This window comes from Bubalus bubalis, chromosome 6 (genome assembly GCF_019923935.1).
Source record: "Bubalus bubalis isolate 160015118507 breed Murrah chromosome 6, NDDB_SH_1, whole genome shotgun sequence".
Lineage (NCBI taxonomy): Eukaryota > Metazoa > Chordata > Mammalia > Artiodactyla > Bovidae > Bubalus > Bubalus bubalis.
Window position 1 is genome coordinate 94,541,116 of NC_059162.1, and position 23,231 is coordinate 94,564,346.

At 36.9% G+C, this 23,231-nt stretch overlaps 1 protein-coding gene across 8 annotated transcripts in view; it reads left to right on the forward strand.

The window, feature by feature from the left end:
• EPS15 (epidermal growth factor receptor pathway substrate 15) overlaps positions 1-23,231 on the forward strand; it is a 139,913-nt gene that overhangs the window by 70,682 nt on the left and 46,000 nt on the right. For all 8 annotated transcript variants that reach the window (XM_025289463.2, XM_025289465.2, XM_025289464.2 and 5 more), the window contains exons 13-15: positions 11,561-11,633; positions 21,460-21,621; positions 22,022-22,219. In XM_025289463.2, the coding sequence (XP_025145248.1) occupies positions 11,561-11,633; positions 21,460-21,621; positions 22,022-22,219 (433 nt within the window). The remainder of the gene's footprint in view (positions 1-11,560; positions 11,634-21,459; positions 21,622-22,021; positions 22,220-23,231) is intronic.

The following is a 23,231-nucleotide window of genomic DNA, read 5'->3' on the forward strand; positions in this document are numbered from 1 at the left end:
CTAGTTGAAAATATAGGACATAGATAGCTTGAAGCAGGATGACTTTTTGTCAGCTGTTTCTTTAAATTTTTTATACAATTCCTTCAGCATTTGCTGTATTGGAATTTAATCTTATCAATCAGCTTAAATTAGTATAATATTTTTAACTTACGGGAAAGCAGTTGTTACAGTAATCTAATAACTGGATCTCTCACCTGAACTGAACACCTGTGTTTTTCATTACCAGCTAGTATTTTCATCTGAGTGTTCAGTAGGACGTGACTTCATAATCTTGCCCTGACCACTATCCTAGTCTCTTTTATTTCTCTTTCTCAGTGACATCACCACTTCCTGTAACTCAAGCTAGAAACCTGAGATATATCTTCTCACTTTTCTTCTTTTATTTTTGAAATGTTTCTTGAAACCTTTCCTACTTTCTCTTGTGTTTTGCCTGATCAACTCTTCCTCATCCTTCAGATCTTACCTTAGATAACATTTCCACTGGAAGGGAAAGTCATCTCTTGACTACTTTACCTCTCATCCCTTATACCTACCAAATCTTATTTAAGAGCTTATCTTACATAATTTTTAAATTTATACTTGTCATAGCATTTACCATGCTTCATTATAATTGTCTGTTTTATTTGGATACCTCACTATGTTGTAGCCACGTGTTCTGGGAAACAAACTCACTCAGAAGGACAATGCAGATAGTGGAGTGCGGTTTATTACACCGGCAGGCCCAAGGCAGGGTCTCCTCCTAGCCAAGGACCCCAACCAGCATTTGTGAAAATCTTTTATACCCCATGTGTGTGTGTCTGAACCCACCACTCCAAATTCCTTGAGACTTACATAAACCAAGGAAAATACAGTCCCAATAACCCCATCATTCACGTGCTATGTGCTCATGTGCTCAAACAGTCAAACAATTAGCCAATAATCAGTAAGCCCGAGGTTATAGATACAGAAAAATTTATGGCCTGTCTGGAGGAAGGGGTGATTAGTGTATGTTTTCTCTTAGGCGATGAGTAACCTAGATACGATCTTCAAGGTTCCCCTGTCTGGGTGGGCGGGGGCGGGGTCTTATCCTTCTGTTGTTGTTTTCACAGGCGCTAAACACAGAGTTCAGAGTCCATTGGAAAGGTGGCCAAGCATGATCAGCATGAACAGGCCTAAGATGGAGTTCAGGCCCTATGAATTCCTTCTTCAACTAGAGTATGTGCTTCTTAATCGTAGGGACTGTTTGCTTGTTCACTGTTAATCTTGCTTAGCTTATATGACTGTTTGAGCTGGAAGTGGATGCTTAGTTGTGTTCAACTCTTTGCAACCCCATGGACTGTAGCCTTCCAGCCTCCTCTAACCTTGAGATTTCCAGACAAAGAGTACTGGAATGGGTTGCTGTTTACTTCTCCAGGGGATCTTCCCAACCTAGGGATCGAACCCCCATTTCCAGCACTTTACTGCTGAGCCACCGGGTATGTAATAGATACCATGTATATATATAAAATAGACCCCATATATATGTGTGTGTGTGTGTGTGTGTGTGTGTGTGTGTGTGTGTGTGTGTATTAGTTGTTCAGTCATGTTTGAGTTTGTAACCCCATGGATTGTAGCCTGTCAGGTTCCTCCACCCATAAGATTTCCAGATGAGAATACTAGAGTGGATTGCCATTCCCTTTTCCAGGGAATCTTCCTGACCCAGGGATCAAACCTGTGTTTCTTACATTGCAGGCAGACTCTACCATCTGAGCCACCAAGGAAGCCCATATATGTGTGTGTGTGTGTGTGTGTGTGTGTGTACATATATATATATATGTAAAATAGATAAAATATATAAAATAGATACCATATACATATATATGTAGAGAGAGACATAGCTTATATGATAAGTATATAGAGAAAATAATTTGTTCAGTATTATTAAAATCAGTCCTGTCCTTTCTGCTTTTTCTGTCTTAGAATTAGCCTTTACCTCTTATCTGGATCACTGCTATAACCTCCTAATAAACTGTATGCTTTGAGTCTCTCCTTCATTCATTGAGACTATCCTTCTTCCAACTTATATAGAAAATACAATTGGGATCCCTTAGTGACTCCACATCCCCAGCATGATCCATCTCACTTTTCTGAGTATGGCATAAAGTCTCTTCCTTTGTGGTGTTCTTTTGACATCCTGACCATTCTTTTGTCTTCACTACTTCCACAGTAAACCTCCTAGAACAGATACTGTGTGTTTGCTCTTGGCCCCTCTCTCAGTGGTCAGCTTAATGCTTTAATCTGCCATTTTAGTTTCATTCCTCTTCTCCAGCCATATGGTGGGTGGGCTTATTACCTCTCAGTTCAGCATGCCACCAGATTTTATTCTTCTGTGTCTGTGATCCTACTGTTTCCCTTTGTCTAAGCACACCTTTACCTTGTAAACCTTATTCCTGCTTTAAGGCCCAGCTTAAATATCATCTCCTTTGTCAAACCCTTCCTGAAACCTTGATTGCTAGTTCTTTCCTGTCTACTTAGAGAGTCTTTATTCTTTTAAGGATAGTACTCACCACATTTTAATGTGATCTTTTTTTTAATGTATCTTTTTTTTTTAATTTGAACTGCTTCAGGGTAGGGTCTGTGTCTTATTCATTTGGTTATGTCTAGAAATTAATGCACACAGTACCTGACACCGCAAAATTTCAGTACAGGTTGAATAAATCAAAGAATATTATAAATATTAAAGTAATTCCCAGACTTAATTCCTGAAAAGCTTATGGCAGACTAGAAACTATCCTTAAAGATGAAATAAAGCAAAGGATCTTCTGAATATTAGTTTATTTTGAAGACTATAGAAGATTTTATAGACAAAAGGGGTTTTAATTCTCACAGGAACATTAAGTTGATAGACTGTTTTTTTTCCTATTTGCCAATCTGTTGTGTCAGGGATTTCCTTTGAGAATCTGAAAAAGGCTATTACACTCTACCTCCAGGAAAAAAAAGAACATATTTATGCATGTACACCGTCTTGCATTTGTTTCAGGAGTTCCTAGACCCTTAAAACTATCCATGAACCAATTTTTAACAAACCCTTGCTCTGAAAGTAAAGTGATTTAAATATAGAAGTTCTTGGCAGTGAAAGGTGAAACACACCAAGAAATTGTTTCAGTCACTTAGTGTGGTGGTGGTAGATTATGCTGAGGCGGGAGTTAATATTTATTTGTCTTCTCCCAGCTTCTACTTCCTTCCTGTCTCTGTCTTTTTAGCAAGAACATCAGGAAGTAAAAGCTACATCCTGTCAGGCCAGTTTGTTATCCTGATCTTGGGCCAGTAAACAGGATAGATGATTACAATAGTAGTTATTAGGCATTGTGCTATGCCTGCTTTATACAAGTTCTCCTATTTAATTCTTGCAACATCACTGAAGGGTGAGCAGTCTTATCCTGATTTTTCAGATGAGGAATGTACAACTTTTCTAAGAAGTTTTTCTTGATATCCACTTTAGGTCAGAGAACACTTAATATCCTTCTCTCAGAACACTTACGATACCAAATTATATGTCTTTCCCCACTAGTCTTGAGCTGTCTCTTATAATTTCTATAACTTATAACTTATAATTTCTATAACTGTCTCTTATAATTTCTAATTAGTCAATATAGTATATATTTCAGAACATGGGTGTTCTAACCAGATTGCTTGGTTTGATTCCTGACATGACTTAGACGAATTACTTACCTATCTGTGCCTCAGTCTCTTCATCTGTAAAATGAAAATGTGAATAATACCATGTAAAATGCCTAGTACAGTTCCTGGAACATGGTAAATTCTCGATGCTTGTTAGTAATCATTGTCATCATCATACCCAAAACCTAGCTTGGTGCTTAGAGCACAACATTCACTGAAAGGTGCTAAGCAGACGTTGGTTGGAGTGATGGAGTGAGCAGTTGCTTCCCTAGTTGGAGACAAATGTGTGGCTGGGCAGCCAGAATCTGTGTCCCTAAATATATAGATCTCTACCTCAGTCATACATAGAGCTGATTTTTAAAAAGTATTTTGGGCACTATTAGCATGTGGCTTGAATTTAAAAAAAAAAACATTATGTTTTTGGTTTAGTTCAGTTTAAATACTGTGAGAAAACATAGCTCCGGAGAGAGCATTGCTTATACTATTGAATCTGGAATTCTTTTGCTTATAAAATCCTATCTGATCTGTTTCTGGCCCTGTGGTACTGACACTAGAAGGTCTCAGTTGTGACTACCTCAACAGTCATTAGTGATTGAGTCATTGAAGCTCTAAGTTGTAGCGTTTGTTTGTTTGGTAATGAGAGGCACCTTAATTTGTATTCACATGAAGTACATGGCTCATCATTTAAAACCTCTGCTTAGGGAAACTCTTTTTTGAAACCCTTCTTGCTCAAGTCTGAGTCTGTGTTAATACAGCAGCCACGAGCTACATGTGGCTATTGAGCCCTTGAAATATAGCTAATCCAAATTAAGATGTGCTATTAGTATAAAATACACTGGATTTCAAAAGAAGAATGTGAATTTTTTTGTATCTTGGATTAAATAAAACATTAAATTTCACTTGTTTCTTTTTACTTTTTAATATATAGCTATTAGATAATTTAAAATTGCACTTGTGGCTTATATTTCTCTTGGACATCTCTGCTCTGAATCTGTTGTTTCTTATAGAAATGGCATTTTATTTGCTTGCATTATTTTGTGAAACTGATAGCTTATTAAGAGGCACTTACATCTTTTAAGAGCAGTACATTTTATAGAATGTGTTTCAGTTTGTTTTGGGGAAACAAAAATGTCTACCAAGAAATTTCAGATCCTGAAGGATTTAGGAGTCAGCCTCTACCAACATATTTAAGTTCTAACTACCATCACTCTGGATGCTTGATTTAGTTCTGTTCAGTTACTCAGTCGTGTCTGACTCTTTGCGACCCCATGGGCTGCAGCACGCCAGGCTTCCCTGTTCATCACCAACTCCTGAAGCTTGCTCAAACTCATGTCCATTGAGTTGGTGATGCCATCCAACCAACTCATCCTCTCTTGTCCCCTTCTCCTGCCTTCAGTCTTTCCCAGCATCAGGGTCTTTTCCACCGATTCAGTTCTTTGCATCAGGTGGCCAAAGTATTGGAGTTTCAGCATCAGTCTTTCCAGTGAACATTCAGGACTGATTTCCTTTAGGATGGACTGGTTGGATCTCCTTGCAGTCCAAGGGACTCAAGAGTCTTCTCCAACACCATAGTTCAAAAGCATCAATTCTTTGGCGCTCAGCCTTCCTTATGGTCAAAGTCTCACATCCATACCTGACTACTGGAAAAACTGTAGTTTTGACTAGACGGACCTTTGTCGGCAAAGTAATGTCTCTGCTTTTTAATATGCTGTCTAGGTTTGTCATAGCTTTTCTTCCAAGGAGCAGGCGTCTTTTAATTTCATGGCTTCAGTTACCATCTGCAATGATTTTGGAACCCAAGAAAATAAAGTCTGTCACTGTTTCCATTGTTTCCCCTTCTGTTTGCCCATGAAGTGATTAGATGCTTGATGAGAACTTTCCAAAAAGCCAGTAAATTTTATACTTTTATGCTAGTAAATTGGATGATGATGATGACGATGATGATGACAATGATAGCTGCCATTTACTAAGCACTTATTGTGTGCTAGGCGTGCTGAAGTATTTCTAGGTGGAATATAAATTAATAATCTCATCAACTTTTTTATACATTGTTCTCTTTAAGAAAATTAAGTCCTACTCTTACATTTCTTTGCTTTGAGTTTTTTCATCTCATTTTATCCTGCTAGGCAAGTAGAATAAATTAATTATTTGGACTTTGCAAAATAAACTTTCATTTCTCCTTTTAAAAAAAAAATCCATCGTTTCGTTTTGGAATCTTTCACTGACAGGGCAGTGGTCATGTGAGCCACACTCCAAAGTTGCTGTGTTTTCCTGACTCCATTTGGCCTTTCAACAGTCTTTGTCAATGAATACATTTGGACTTACTTTTCAAAACTAAAACTCATTTTAAAAAGCCAGCCTCTTAAAACTAAGTTTTTTTTTTTTTTTCCCGTAGGATCAAATGCACTTGAGCTTTTATAGCAATTATCTTAACAGTTCTATCATTAACAGCTATGTTTGTTTTCCCAACAAACTATAAGTAGGGGGCCAAGTTTAATCTTGTTTGGTATATAGTAGATACTTGGTGGGCTTCCCTGTTAGCTCAGCTGGTCAAGAATCCACCTGCAATGCAGGAGATCCTGATTTGATTCCTGGGTCGGAAAGATCCCCTGGGAAAGGGATAGGCTATCTACTCCAGTATTCATGGGCTTCTCTGGTGGCACAGACAGTAAAGGATCTGCGGGCAGTGCAGGAGACCTGGGTTCAATCCCTGGGTTGGGAAGATCCCCTGAAAGAGGGCATGACAAACCCACCCCAGTATTCTTGCCTGGAGAATCCTCATGGACAGAGGAGCCTGCAAGACTACAATCCATGGGGTTGCAAAGAGTTGGAGACGACTAAGTACAATACAGCACAGATACTCAATAGCTGTTTGTTAAAAGAATAAAATAATACATAGTCGTATAGTGATTATATGTTTAAGGCAAAGAGAAATTAAAAACTTGAGGTACAAATCAATGTCTTTACTCTCAAACTTTAAGTTTTTTTCCAACTAAATATGAATTCTTAGAGTCTTTCAGAGTGGTTTGAATTACAAGCCAAGACTTTCTTATCTTCTGTCTGCAGTTGTTACTCTAATCCGGCTCAAGACTTCTGACAGTTCCCAAGATAAGCAGAGTCAGAGTGTTCTGTTGCCTTTCTAGCAACTGTCATCAGCTTTCTCAATAATAAGAGCCTCTGCTTCCTCTCTTCCTCTATAAAGCAGAAACCAGCAGAGAAAGAAGAGCTATGTTGTTAAATAATGCCATTCAGGAGTTCAGAAAAGCACAACTCAGATCTTTGGGGACTCGCATTGCCTGCCTATATTAAAAATCTGTGTGTCTTTACCTAGTACCGAAGTTATTTTATAATCATAACCTGATCTACCATTCCAGCTTTATTTACCACACATTAGCCCTCCATCTTAGATAAATTAATTTGCTATCTAGAGTTTTCTCATCCCTGTGCTTTCCTTTTTATTAACTTTTTTAATTGTGGTAAAATATGCATAGCAAAAAGTTTACAGTTTTAAAACCATTCTTAGGCATGCAGACCAGTGGCATAGATGCATTTGCACTGTTAGGCAGCTGTCACCACTGCGGCATGTTTATCATATGATATTTCAACAGGAATTATGCCAGCCTGGGAATCTCTAATACTTTATCATCCAAACTGAATGGTTTAATTGGACTTGATACCAACTTAATTTCAATTGAATACAAAATCCTGCTTTATAAACTCTAATTCATGTTGTTGTTTTCTATTAATTCCAAATAAAGGCATCTTAGATAAAGTTTGTAATTACCTTGGCTTTGATCAGGGACCTATCTTGAGGTAATCCCTGTTTTTATGAGGTGGGAAGCTATGACTGGTTGAGCTTTGGTCAGAAGCTAATCACTGGCCAATTATTATTCAGAGAGGTTAAAAAGATGAAAAAGATGGTATCTTCTATTGGAACTATCTGGGTAGAAAGATAATAGGGAGAGAGGAGCAGTCTCCTAAGATTGCCGAGTCCTAGAAGAAGGGAGGGTCAACTAGAACAAGTGGCTGTTACTTCAGTGATTTAACAAAGATGACTGTAATGGAGCCAGTATTTGAATTTCGGACTATTTTACTCAAAGTCTTTTGCTTTGAAAACCATATAATGAATTTCTAAACGTAGACAGTAGTTATTTTGAATATTTAGACAACGTCAGTGTTTTATAAACTTTCGGATATCCCATAATTCTGTTTAACAAATTTAAAAATTACTCCATCTATATTATTTAAAATTCTAAGTAATATTAATATTACAGGTAAAACCAAACCATAGCATAGGCTCAGTGCCTACTTTTTTCTTAATTACATGCTATCTTGTGCACTTCACTGTGTAAATCTTAAGATGGTAGAGATATGAGCATCTGCAGAGTGAAAAATAATACTGAAGCTCTGAATAGTTGTATGACCTAATCAGAGGCAGAAAAACCATTTCATGGCAGAACCAGATTAGAATCCAAGCCTCCAGTCCTTGGAGGGATGTTTGACTACTTGATCATAAGTTTAGGCAGTTATAAACTTCAGGTTCTGAAAGCTTAGCTTGTATTTCGCTTTTCTTGCTGGTTCAGATTCCAGGTTCCATGGAATCAAAACAGTCAACCTTGGAAACACTAGGATGCTCTTTTTCTGGCCTTTCTTTACAATTTTGATATTTGTGGATTCTTCAAGATGTGCTATAATCTTGGGAGTAAATAGGGCCAGAGAGATAGTCTAAAATGGAGGGTATGTAGGATTGTTTCCCTTTTCCAGAAGTTGCTAAGATGAAGGCAGTAGCTTTTCCTGACGTCTAAGATAAGCGACAAAATGCTCACACACCTGTCTTTGAGATATGTATGTCTTATCCACATGTATTGATGGACTCCTTAGGAAACTGCATCTCAACATCTCTTTATTGTGGCACAGAGTCTTAAAAATAATTAAAATTTTAGATTACTAGTGTTAAACAGAATGCTTGGAAGTTCTTGTATTGGCTATGTATTCATCACCTTTAGAAAAATATACCTGTTGTTTGAAAGTGAGGAGAATGTAAGGAATATGGCCTGGCATTGTTAGTGTACCTAAAGTGTGTTTTGGAGAAGGCAATGGCAACCCACTCCAGTACTCTTGCCTGGAAAATCCCATGGACAGAGAAGCCTGGTAGGCTGCAGTCCATGGGGTCACTGAGGGTTGGACATGACTGAGCGACTTCACTTTCACTTTTCACTTTCATGCACTGGAGAAGGAAATGGCAACCCACTCCAGTGTTCTTGCCTGGAGAATCCCAGGGACGGGGGAGCCTGGTGGGCTGCCGTCTATGGGGTCGCACAGAGTTGGACACGACTGAAGTGACTCAGCATATCAGCATAAAGTGTGTTTACATATTTTTAGTTGCCTGAAATGAGAAAGATAGTTATAGAGGTTAAATGCTTATGGAATACCACAGAATAACAATTTGGTATCTCTGAAATTATCATCTAAATTAATGAGAAAATTATTCGATTTTCAGTCTGGTTTTAGGACAGATTTTCATTCATTAATTTTTAAAAAATTTTAGTTTTAATTGAAGGATAATTACTTTATAATATTGTGTTGGTTTCTACCAAACATCAACATGAATCAGTCATAGGTTTGGTATAGAAAGTACTGTAACTGGTCATTTTATTATTTTTAAAGTTTTCTGTTCAGTAATTATACTACTTGATTTTGATAATAAAAGGAGTTATTATGAGACCAGAATTTGACTAGATAAATATAGACTGAAAGTTAAATTTAATTTATCTCAGATTAAAGAGAAATTAATCCCTAAAGATTCCTATATTTTTATTTAGTTGGGAATGGTCTTCAGGGTGTTTGATATCACCACCACTCCCCACCCCTCCCACACCCAAAATCATGGGTTTGTACTTTATATTCTTCCTCCATTTTACCCAAATATCAACTTTGTTTGCTGGTTAGAGCTGAGAGTGCTTTGTAATCTGTTTTCCTTTTTCACTGAGTGAGCTTCCTTCTTTTGCTCTCCTATTCTTGTGTATTAGCTGTGTTGAAGCAGTTCACTGCCTTCTTGCACCCTGTTTTCCTTCATGCACACTTGATCTGAGCAGACATGGTCAGTATCAGCAATTAACAACAGAGCAAGAAAGGATTGAATACAAACATGCACGTTAGTGTGCGCTTCTTTGGTCTGTGGTACTATGTTGCATGTTCTGTTTTTGTTACTATCTAGTGTCAGAAACAAGGAACTGAGTTGATACTGACCTTGTGTGGAATGCCTCTGAGGATTTGGGATGAAGGGAGGAGGCTGGTGTTTCATGTGACTGATTTTTGACATGCTGCAGCAGGATTGGAAACACTCCTCTGCTCATTTACGGTGGAAACAAAAAATTTCTACGATTGAACTTGCAGAATTTGTGGAGTATATTTAGATTTTTCTACCTGTGGTGTTTTTGTTTTTTTTTTTTCTATTTTACCTAATTTTTTTAAGGATTGGAAGTGAGGGATGACCTTTGCTTAATCAGTAGTTTGAGGTATGGAAGTAATGGGCTGCCACAGTGATTCGTATGTAAGAGAATGTTTAAAACCTCCACTACATCTTGACTCATATTTTGACCCATCTGACATCAGTGAGCTCCTTGGTCATCTTTAGTATTTAAAAGCAACATTACACAAATAGCTTTATTATTGTACTTTTTTCTCCTCCTACAAATCTTAAGAGCATTGCACCTGTGTATCCAAAACAGTTGAGTTTTATCTACATTGGTGAGAAATTTAAAAGTGGCATGTAGTTGTCCCTTAAGTATCTCCCGTGATAGAATTTTCTCACTTTATTTTATGCCTCAGCTTAATGGCGCCTGAACTTCTGTTTGGGTGTCTTAAGATGAAACTGAAATACAGTCATGAAGCTCTAAGAAAAAACTCTGCAGTACTAATCTGAAGGACTTCTTGAATGGCATCCTCCCTTCTTTTTGGCCCTCATTACCTTCCCCTCACCCCAAAAGTGTATTCTTGCAGAATTGTGGCTTTTTCATCTCATTTTGTGGAAAAAGAAAGTGAAGGGAGCAGTGGGGAGGGGAGAGATTTCAGTACAACCAGGTATTTAAATTTTTTACTTAAAAAAAAATCTCTGTTCTGTAATTCCAAATCTAAGATTGCTTAAGAGTCCCTTATTAGGAATCCAGTTTTGATGGAAGCATATAAGAATTTAGAAAGTGATATTTCAATGTAAATGTGGATCCTAACATGTATGACCTGAAGAGTAGAAAGAGATAAATGCTAATGTGATTCTTTTTTTCACTCAGTGCACATTATCTTATATATTTGATCAATTGGTATTGAAAGGTGGTCCTAAAATAGCTTTTGAGCAGATGTAGTATTGAATAGATCAGATGACCTGTGTATTGGCAGTCTTTTCTATTTTCTCTGTTGTTTCATTCTAAAATTGGTGCACACAAGGGATTTAAGAGGAAATTAGCACTTCAGTAATGTCCTTTTCCTTAATATTGTTGACTGTTTCTCTTAGCCATTTTCATTTTATTTAACAATGGTATTTAAGGGTTAAGCTCACAGAGCTGATGCAACCCCTCCTTGTTTTTCACCAGTAATTTTCATTGGACAGCATTTCCATAGCAACAGTGAGATCAGTGGAACCTGAGTGTTTCATTGATTATTTTTCTCCTCTTCCTTTTTTAATCTATTCTCTTTTCACCACATTTTAGTGAGAAAGCGATTTTTTTTTTTTTTTTACTAATAGAGCTCATATTGATTTCTATTCCATAAATAATTAAAAGAGGGTAGAAAAAGCTGCCCTTCATTTAAAAATTGAATGTTTCACCATGTATTTAAAAAGCGATTCAGGATTAGGAGGATGGATAACCATACCGGCTGTAGCTGATGTTCTCAAATATTCTTGCATTGTTTGCTGGTCTTCTAGGGAAAAGAATAATGTGGAACAGGACCTTAAGGAGAAAGAAGATGCTGTTAAACAGAGAACAAGCGAGGTTCAGGTATGTGAACTGTCAAATTCAGTATTCCATTTCTGATTTAGTAGGATTCATTTTAAATGTAGAGGGGCATTTACAATGTGATGATTGTGGTATTGGTGAGTAGGTAAAGAGAATCCCTGTTATTTATGTGATATAAATCTTTATCTTTTATAAAACTATTATTTTTCTCCTCACTGTGGCCTGCAAAGATTACACTACAATGATAAAGCAGTATTTTTCAGCATAAATTTCTCATTTTAAAAGTATTTTTAAGATGATATTTATCTGCATATTATAGCCTTAAAGGTAAGTTTGAATGACTTGTGATATAAATATTATTGCACCAATAAAACTGAATGAATGAGAGCATCATCATCATCATCATCATCATCATGAAAATGCAAATTGGTTTTTCATGGGTGTGAGATTTTGTTAGCTAGGAGACCTAATATTTTAAAGGACTGTCTCAATACTAATAGGGTGGGACATGATAGGGAACAATTCAAAATAGCATTTTATAAGTTGCTTAGTAGCCAGGATATCTTAAACTTTGGCATAAAGAGATTTAATTCATTTCACTAAGTGCTGTGTTAAGTAGCTGCATTTTACAAATAGAAAAGACAAAAAGACCTCCGTTTCTGATTGGGAATGACACAAAAGAGGTATTTCAAACGTTAAAATATAGAAAATTGGGCAGTGTTGCATTTAGAGCCATAAGCAATAACCATGTTATTGGGACATCATTTCTTAAATGCTGTTCCAGCACACACAGGATGTTGGATGTAGAAGCACTGGTAGCAGTTGCCAGTAAGAGCTCATGCATGGACATTTCTTAACCTCAACAGTCATGTATTGGATTTCCTTGTCTTGATAGTTTTAAATGGGCAAAAGCTCTAAAACTGTTAGATCCATTATTTTGTTTTGATGTAGCACATTCACCAGAGATGCTGTGACAGGTGGACTGTGCTAGGGTGGGGAGAATGATTTATTGAGGGGTTGAAGAAGAAGCCAGATCGAGAGACTTCTTGTTAGAAGTTGATTCTATTACTGTACTTATTATATATACTGGAATTTTCCTAAAGGTGAAACGGAGTTAACAGATTGTCACTAATATATTTCTCTTTGTGATAGTGAAATAGGGAATGATATCCTCAATTACGTTATTTTTGTGCAATTTTTGAGCTTAAGAAATGCAAGAGTCATAGACTTTAAGCAGTTACTGCTGAAAATATTTTAAGAATGGAAGATAAAATGATCTACAAAAGTTTTCTCAATCTGAAGAGGTAGATGTAGTTACTGATATAATATTGGACAACTTCTAAATTTAGCCAGATGTTTCACAGTACCAAGGTTTTTGCAGTAGACACTATTTGTGTGTGTGTGTGTGTACATCTATCTGTGGTTTTTCACTGCCTCATCTTTTGAGATTGTGAATTTTAAATAGCTGCTTTGGGAGAACACTAAAATTTACACTGTTCTTTTCAAGCTAAATCAGCTATCCTTAAATATTTGATTTCTTAGATTTATAGAAGTTTTGTTGTCAGTCAACATTTCTTTGTTATATGCTAGTCCTTCTTTTACTTAGTGTTGATGGTAAGGTACATGTTAAAGCTTCAAGTTTGCTGAATCCAAAATGTGCTTGGCTGAGGAAGTCTAAATAGTTGAAATTTTGTTTTGTTTTGTTTTGCATAAGGTGCTGTAAATAAAAGGTATTTCAGAGCATGTAGAGCATAGTGAGTATAGGCCACTATGTAATGGTTGAACATGCAGGTTCATTGGAAAAAACCAAAGGATTAAAGCTTTGCATTAGTAGACTCATTACTCATTCCATGTCAGTACAGGTATTTTTGTATTGTTCATGGTAATGAGATACTAGACTAAGAATGACTTGGAGAATTGACATCTACAAGTAATTAAAACTTTCATTTTAGTGATTATTTTCGATTTTCTGAAGCAAGACCACTTACCTGAAAGTGTTAATAAGTATATTGTATTACCTATTGAGTTTACTCTGAATTAGCCATTGGTAATGAGGCATAACATGAATAGACTAGGAATAACATGAATAATTAAGATCTGTAACTAACTTGAACTTTTAGTATTTATTTTCTAATTTCTGTGCCAAAAGACATTTTACTATAGCTTCCCTGTTTCCTTCTGACCCCACTTTCTAATGTAGGTGCTAATGAAAATGCCAAAATGAAGGCATCAAGGGAGAAGTAAGAGAATTTTGACTCATCAATAAATGTCTTTCTGCCTTAATCAAATATGGCTTTTCTGCATATTCTTGCTTTTCTCTATATTTATAAAGTTATAGATTGTGACAATATGAGCTCATATCTCAGGTACAGAAACCAGACTTTCAAAGCCTCTTTAGATTTGATCAAAGTGCCAAAAGACTAGTTCTTTTTTATTTTAGCATTTATATAGTCTTTCTAATTCAGGTAAATTAGAAGGTCTGCTACATAATTAATTTTGTATATGTTTGTTTCCTGTCTGTGTTCTGTTACCATCTTGAGAACTCAAAGTTCACGATTTTTTTCTTGAAGAACAAACCAACAATTAACTTCATATTTTATGTCATGAGATGATCACTGTTAACTCATATGAGGTACACTGCTAGTTTGTCAAGTCCTATGGAGAAATTAGATCCAAAATGATGCAAGGGTGGGAAACTGTAAAAGGCTGTTCTATCTCAAATGTTTATGGTTTGAGTTTCTTGTTGTTACAGGAAGAAGGTAGACCCACATTCTTTCCTACCTTAAACTGCATATGCACAGTTTTATTAAAAATTTTCTTCAAATATAACCTTATAGCTCCATTTCTTAAAAAAAAAAAAAATAAAATAAAATAAAACTTTGTGAAAACCAGCCAACATCCTTGCAACAAATTTTTGCTGCCACATTCACTAGAATTATTAAAAAAACAGTTTCATCTTTGTACATCTGCAGGGATGTGCTCTGAGATCACACTCCCCCTCCCGCCACCCCCACCCCTTTAAAGAAATATGTATTTTTATCTAGAATGACCTTTAATTAGTGTCTGCATATTTTCCAAAAGCGCTAGTGGCATCATATGTACACCATTACAGAAGTATTATGAGGCCGTATATTCTGTTGTTTACCATTGCATTAACCAGCACAAAGTCTATGCATTTTTTATGCATTTGTCACTTCTTTCTAAGTCACATTTTCTTGTAAGCTAACATTTCCTCAATGGTTTCTTTCTTTTCTTCTCCCTCCCTCCCGTTGTTCTTCTTTTTTTTTTCTTTTTCTGCTTCTCTTTTTCTTTCTTTTTCAGAAACCAGCTTCTCTATTTTTAAACATTTCGAATTCCTAAAAAAAAAAACTGTTGAGTGATCTGCCATTTTGCCCTAAAACGACTCAGCTCTCATAGCCTGTTTTTATCTGTACTGTATGATTTTATTCCATTAGAACTTCATGTATTTGGACAGTAATAACACAGAATCTAAAAAAAAAAAAAACAAAAAACTGTCCTTCAAGGTAGTCAACAAATATTTAGGAATTCACCCTCATGTATACTTTCTTCAATTTTGCATAGAAGTTTATAGGAATGACTTGGTATCAGAGAACCTTGAATTCAGTTCCTAATTCTGGCTCTTCTGAAGTTTGAGATCCTAAGGAAGAAATGTAACCACTCTGCACATTAGTTTTCACTTCTGTAACATGAAATAGCAGAGTTTGCTGTTAGAATAAAATGACATATTGTTGGTAAAGTACCTCAAAGTAATTGGCACAGGGTTAGAGTTCAGGCACTTCCCTGGTGGCTCAGACGGTAAAGCGTCTGCCTGCAGTGTAGGAGACCCGGGTTCGATCCCTGGGTTGGGAAGATCCCCTGGAGAAGGAAATGGCAACCCACTCCAGTACTCTTGCCTGGAAAATTCCATGGGCTGAGAGGCTCCTCAGAGCCTGGTAGGCTACAGTCCATGGGGTCGCAAAGAGTTGGACACGACTGAGCGACTTCACTTAGAGTTGAGTAGACGTTCTAATTGGTAGTATTATTCTATATCTTACTGCCATCTCTTTGTTACTCTCCCTTCATCATCATGCCCTTCTCTGACTTTTATTTTCATATCAGACTCTGCATATGTGTGTGTGTTTGTGTGCATGTACGTGCATGCACCAAGTTGCTTCAGTGTGTCCAACTCTTTGCGACCCTGTGAATTGTAGCCTGCCAGGCTCCTCTGTCTGTGGGGTTCTAGGCAAGAGTACTGGATGTTTGCCATTCTGTCCTCCAGGGGATCTTCCTGACCCAGGGGTCTAATTTATGTCTCTTGTGTCTCCTACATTGGCAGGTGTCTCCTACATTTACCACCTGGGAAGCCCTATCTGCATATAGGACTAATTAATTTTTTTCCCCCTGTTGCTGTCACTTTAACTGCCAGCCTATTTTTCTCTATTTTTGTTGCTTTGTGTGACCCTTTCCCCCCTTCCTAGCTTTTCAGTAATCTTGCTTAAATTCCTGTTCACCCATACCTTTGTGCTTAATTTATCTCCCCAGGACCAAGATCTTAAGGCCAAATCCATGGGTCCTTCCTGCATTGGTTACTGATTTCTTGGGTTGCATTCTCCTGAATATTCGTAGCCCTCCTTTGACCTTTTGCTTCTGTTGCCTTTGCCCAGGACTGATGGACACACTCTGACCCCCTCTTTCCTCCCTTTTCTTTACCCTCTGTCATCCACATAGCATATACTGATGCTTCCCAAATATCTGTCAAGCCCTCAACTCTCTAGAGTGCAAGTCTCACATCTCCAGTTAGGCATTTTGAGATTTATCATTTCAAATCCAGTATATCTAAAATGGGTCTCACCTTGCTGAAAAAAACTGACTTCAAGTTTTGAATTTTCCTGTCTGTTTTTCTTTCTCACTACTGCCACCCCTGTTACCTAAAATTTTAAGGTAAAAATTTAATACCTGAAAATTTTAAGTCAGATCTAAGTGCTTACTCCATCCTCCTCCTTGCTTTCTACCCAAACAAGTTTTAGTAATTATGACTCTCACGTGAAAATCTTTACTGCTGCCCACTGCCACTGTTAGTGGTGGGAGAATGTCATCCTCATGGGTATATTGGAAGTAGAAAAAAAGATTATAGGCCATTCTCTTGTACTACTTATTTTTTGATTGCTTGCATCTGAACTGTGTGGTATACACTTGCTCTTTGTTGTTCCCACTTTTATAACTTTTGTTGCTGCAATCTAGAATTCCCTATCTTCCTGTTTATGTGAATTCCACCCCTGTCTTAAAATCCAACTGAAACGCATCACTTCTCTAAATTTTCCCTTCTTTGTCCCTTCAGTTTGCTTGTCTTTCTTACGTTGAAACTTCTAGAGGGATGTGTGTACACTTATATGGCATACCAGTATGTTATCTTATTATACTCATTTAATGTGTATGTATATAGATTCCATTATCTTACAGCCTATATTGTGAGCTCCCTAAGCTTAAAAATTGTACCTTGGATCATATCTTATACTGTAGATGGTAATATATTCTTAGATGGAGGTAAATTTAAGGAAGCTATTGACAGTAGAAATGAATAAACTTCCATTTTGTTCATGAAATTAAAAATGGGACAAGAGACTCCCAGAAACCACAGGCAGAAAGGATTGGGAGCACAGTTGGTATCGTGAAGAGTCAGCCTTTTCTATATTGTTCATACTACCTTCATGAGAGAGAAGCTCACAGTTATTTAAACTTCATCAGCAAAGATTTAGTAGCTTATAGTAATTGCCCATTTTTTCCCCCTAGATGAAGAAAGATGATTTATTTTGGGTGAAAATAAAATTAGATACATGAGCTCAACATTCTTTTCCTGGTGATAGTGCTCTTAGAACATGCTGAGAAGCATATAATTGAGAAATAAAGGCAGGCTGTTGGTGAGGTTTTCTAACATCTTCCCTAGTTTAATAGGTTCCCTTTCTGGTCTTTGACTTAAAAAACATCTTGCTTTATAGTTGTTACTTTTTTATGTTAAGAATATTCCTGTAACTTCTATTTTGAGAATTAGGCCAACATAATGAATGTACCTGATTATTTTTAGTTCTGGATTAGTCTGTAGAGTTTTTTAATCAATTAAATAGCATTTTCTGTAAGATTACCAAAATACTTAAAATTCCTTTATTCTCTATAATAACTTTTCAAGTATAGATATACTGTATGTATGCTTTGGGTTTTTTTTTTTAAGTGTTTTATTTATAAATTAGTTATCATTTTTGTGTATTTTTTACTCTGTATTTATATGAAATATATCTAAATGTATTCATGTTTTATAGATTTACTTCTTTGGTTGTACAGCCGATTTGGGTTGCTAAAATGAATTATCTTATTCTTGAGTATAGCTGAGAGCTTTTATATATTTGTTTAAATTTTATTTCTACTACCCTCCATAGCACTTCAGAGGATATGGAGGGATGGGGACAAGTTTATCATTTTATCTTGTGTGATTTCTAGAAAATAGGATATTTTCCTTGAAATTTAGTTTTAAATAAAGCCAAGATTGCAGATCAAGGATCCTTTCACTCCTGGATAAATAACCCTGGATGTGGCTTGCTTTGGTATTTTTCTAAAGCAAAGCATGGCAGTGCATTACAGTGGTCTTGTTCACTTTATCCTTGCCATTTCCTAATTGCTGCTACCCTCTTTCTTTTGCTGTTGATGGCACAGGAGAGCAAGTAGAGCGTGATCATGGAAAAAATAGAGCATAACTTGGAAGGCATCTAATTCAGTACCCATCTAATTCAGAAGTACCCTAATTCAGGAGAGGATTTCCCCAAAGGGCTACCTTCAGATTAAGAGAAAATTATCCTAGTTTAGTGGCAGATGGTGTTTGCTAAGAGAACCTGCCACTGTCCTAGTCAAGAGTGGACAGGGATAGAGATGTACATCCGTTGACTTCACTTAGTCTCAGGATAAACCATTCTGTGCCAAAATAAAATAACCAAGTAGATATGGATATTGAAATTGTTGTGAAAATTCCATTACAATGGTGGCAGCCTTACCAAGTAATTTTGTAGTGAAATTTGATTCTTCTTCTTCCTAGTGTTTATGTTTGCAATGTGTTCATTTTGCTTTTGTGCAGTTTAATAATTTTAAGTTTGCTTACTGAAAAAGAAGACCTTTGTGTGTATGGATTAGCGTTGAAATTTTTTTAGAGAAGATCTTTTTTCATATTTAAAATAGACATGGAGAGGCATTAATTTGAATATGGACCTCTATCCAGCTTAAAATATGTCACCAATGTGAGGTATTTTTTTCAATAACCTTTCCCTCAAGGCCCATACTTTTGTGTTACTATGTAGATTTTTACTGTAGCATAAAAGTGAGGTTGGGAAATTTGAGGGAATGTATTTGCTCTTTGGAAGAGAAAGGGCAAGAGTAAATGTTATATTGATTTGTTTATTCCCTTTCCTCTTACATAAACCTATCTTCTAGGGATGTGTTTAAAGTGACTCACTAAAAAATACAAGTTTTGAAATCTGGTTGATTTTATTAAAGGAAACCAGCATTGATCCTACTATTGGTAATTCTTACATTAAAAATTCAGTTGCATCAGAATATTTTTATATTTGTATGAAACCATATGATATGTGATACTTAAAAACTGCAGACTTGACATTTTCTGATTATAAAAGTAATATGAGTCCATATTAATGTTGCAAAATAAAGAAAGGTATAAAAAGAAAGAAACTACAATTTCACATTTCAGGGAGAGTCATGGTTAACATTTATATGTGCATGGCTCTATATTTATTTACAATCATACTGTATTTGCCTTTGTATTCAGCTTTTAAAAATTAGCATTATATCTTAGTCATTTTCTTATATTATGTGACCCTTTTAAGGCAAATTTCATTTTTCCTAATTGGATCTAGAATGAAAGTAGAGACATCAAAATTATGTATATTTATAAAGACTAGATATTATTAGAGATGTGAAGTCTAAGGTTTTTGGGAGGGGGATTGGGGAGAGGGTAGGAAATTAGAGTAGAATTTTTGAAAATGGGAATAAGTAACATTTTTTCCTTATTCCTGTTAAGCATTTCTTTAAAAATGCCTTTTGGGTCAGCATATTGTTATGTATAAACCATATAATAATTTTATAACAGTATTGACAGTGGATTATATTCTCAAATATAAAAATCACTTTAGATCTGCAGATGGCGTGCTTTCAAAATATTTTGTAATTACAAGAATTTCTCAAGCCACTGTAGTTTTTCAAGGAACTGGATTAAAGTGAAGCTGTTATTATGTCTTCCTAAAGAGTATAATATAATGTAAAAACACACACACACACACACACACACACACACACAAGAAAGATACATGCCACAGTGACATGCTAAAGCAGTAAAGATTATTTCCATATAATGGAAATTTAAAATGTCAAATCATTCTTGGTCTGCAGTCTATACAAATGTTGAATCTGTATAGAAAGTTAGATACTATTTTAATTTAACAAAATGCATTTGCTGTAGGTCAGTTAGAGGCTAGTTTTAATATTTTGCTATAGTTTAAATATAGAGTGAAGCTTTCTGTAGTATGTTGAAAGAACATGAAGTTGTTTCTGTCAGCTTCAGGCTCATTCCCCAGTAGTTTCTCCCAGATAGTAGAATCCTTGTGATAGTTACAAATCATTGCCTGATTAATTGCCTGGAATGTGCAAGACATTGTATTAGATTGTGGTACCTCTAAGAAAGATGAAGCATTGGCTGCCTATCAGGAGTTTATTATTTAAAGGTAACTGTAGTACATTGTTTTTTGCACTGTGTTTCTCTGGTGGCTCTGATGGTCAATAATCTGCCTGCGATGCAGGAGATCAAGTTTAGTCCCTGAGTCAGGAAGATCCCCTGGAGGAGGGAATGGCTACCTACTCCAATATTCTTGCCTGGAGAATTCTATGGACAGAGGAGCTTCGTGGGCTACAGTCCATGGGGTCACAGAGAGTCGGGCACAAATGAGCAACTAACAGTTGAGCAGAGACTTCAAGGAGATGAGGGATTAAGGCATGTGGATAATTTGGGGAAGAGCTTTCTAGGAAGAGGGGATAATCAGTGGAAGATCTGAGAAGGAAGCGTATCTGACATGTTGGAGAAGCATCAGAAAGGCCAGTGTGGCTGAAATTAAGAGTGAGCAAAGGAGAGAGCAGTGGAAATGAAGCTGGGAGATGGGACCACCTGGGGCCATTGTAAAGACAGGTTTTTATGGTAAGGGAGATGGGGAGTCAGTGCAGAGTTTTGAGTAGAGGAGTGCCATCGTCTGATGTAGTTTTTTAACAGTGACTGCTATGCTGTAAATAAACTGAAAGGTAGCATGGGTGAATGAAGGGAAACCAGTTAGAAGGCAGCAATCCAGGAGAGAGAGAAAAACGACTTGGACTGAGGTTGAAGAAAAACATGGCCGGTTTTTAAAATACATTTTGAGGGAAGGAACAGCAAGATTTGCTGACAGATTGGAGATGAGATGTGAGAGAAAGAGAAGAGTCGGAGGAGATGCTGTATTTTTTGGCCAGAGAAACTGAGAGGGGGCAGATGGAGGATAAAGCAGATGTTGTGGAGTGGCAGGGGGAGGAAATGCCAGGAGTTCTGTTCTTGTTATGTTAGAGAAGTCCATCAGACATCCAAGGATGGATCTGAGTAAGCAAATTGAATGTCTAAATCTGGAATCTAGGAAAGATGTCCTCAAGTAAAGATTGTATTTAAAGCTATGAGTCCTCCAATCCACCAACACAGTATACGTAATGAGACTTTACCTTCCCTTATGATAGACTTTTAAAAATTATTAACCTTCTCCTGCCTGCAGTAAATAATGTTAATATTCCTGTATTTCAGGATCTTCAAGATGAAGTGCAAAGGGAGAATACTAATCTGCAAAAACTACAGGCCCAGAAACAGCAAGTACAGGAACTCCTTGATGGGCTGGATGAGCAGAAAGCCCAGCTGGAGGAGCAACTGCAGGAAGTCAGAAAGAAGTGTGCTGAGGAGGCCCAGCTGGTAAGGCCTGGTGACTTACTGCTGCCTGTGTCTTTACCTTAGGTGCTTTTGCTGGCTTAAGATAGAAACCCTCTCTGCTCGTTGTTGTTGTTGTTGCTGTTGTTAGGTGGCAATCTAGTCAACATGAAGTTTGGGAACATGAAGGAGATGGGACATGTTTCATCTAGAAATTACAGGGGAAATAGGACACTGCATGTTTTTTTCTTTTTCTAAAATTTAGTTGGAAGTATGGTACCTATGTCTTCCACTCTCCTCTGTCAGTCCCTGATTGCCCCTTTCTACAGAAAATATATATCAAAAACACCAAAATAGTAAACTAAAATAAATATTGCATTATGGAATGTTTTAATGACATCTCTTTTTTTAATCCCTTTTTTGTCTTATTCACTGCATGTTGTAGATTTCATCCCTGAAAGCTGAACTAACTAGTCAAGAATCACAGATCTCCACTTATGAAGAAGAGCTGGCCAAAGCTAGGGAAGAGCTGAGTCGCCTACAGCAAGAAACAGCAGAGTTGGAAGAGAGTGTGGAGTCAGGGAAGGCTCAGCTGGGACCTCTTCAGCAGCACCTGCAAGATTCACAGCAGGAAATCAGTTCAGTAAGTCTTTGTGGGAGTGAAAAATACACTCAAGTGGGCACTCACGTATCCTTTTAGTACATAGTATTTCTCCACTTCTGCTGCTGCTGCTTCTGCCCAGTTTATTATTCATTTTTTGTCACTTTATATGAATAGGCTTCTTGTCACCTGTCATAAGTTAAAACTGGTGTGAGTCTTATACATCTGATGATTATCACTGGAATCTTATTGAGTGTGCAGGCTTTGTAATTAGATGGTTTGGGTTTAAACGCTTGCTCTGCTGCTCACTGCCTGAATCATCTCAGTGTTAGATTCCTCATCTTGAAGAACTGCGAATTCCCTGGTGGCTCAGCGGTAAAGAATCCACCTGCCAATACAGGAGACATGAGTTCAAGCCCTGAATCAGGGACATCCCCTGGAGAAGGAAATGGTAACCCACTCCAGTATTCTTTCCTGGAAAATCCAATGGGCAGAGGAGACTGGTGAGCTCCGGTCTATGGGGTCGCAAAAGAGTTGGACGTGACTTAGTGACTAAACAACAATAAACCACCAGAGGCTAGAATTTCACCCTTTTCACTGCTGAGGACACGGATTCAATTCCTGATTGGGGAACTGATGTTTAAGATCCTGCGAGCTGCACAGCATGGCCAAATTTAATAAAATAAATAAATAAAATAGAATTGGAGAATTAACAATACACCTGCCTCTTTCAGCTGCTTTTAAAGTTTAAATGGGGCAAAACCAGTGAGACATTTGAGCATAGGGTTTGGTAAATAAGTACTCAGTAAGTGTTGCTTATTTTTATAAATAATAACCTCGTGTCTTACCTTTTGGGGATTCTAACCTTAAAATCTAAGATCATGGCATCTGGTCCCATCACTTCATGGGAAATAGATGGGGAAACAGTGGAAACAGTGTCAGACTTTATTTTTTTGGGCTCCAAAATCACTGCAAGATGGTGATTGCAGCCATGAAATTAAAAAACACTTACTCCTTGGAAGGAAAGTTATGACCAACCTAGATAGCATATTCA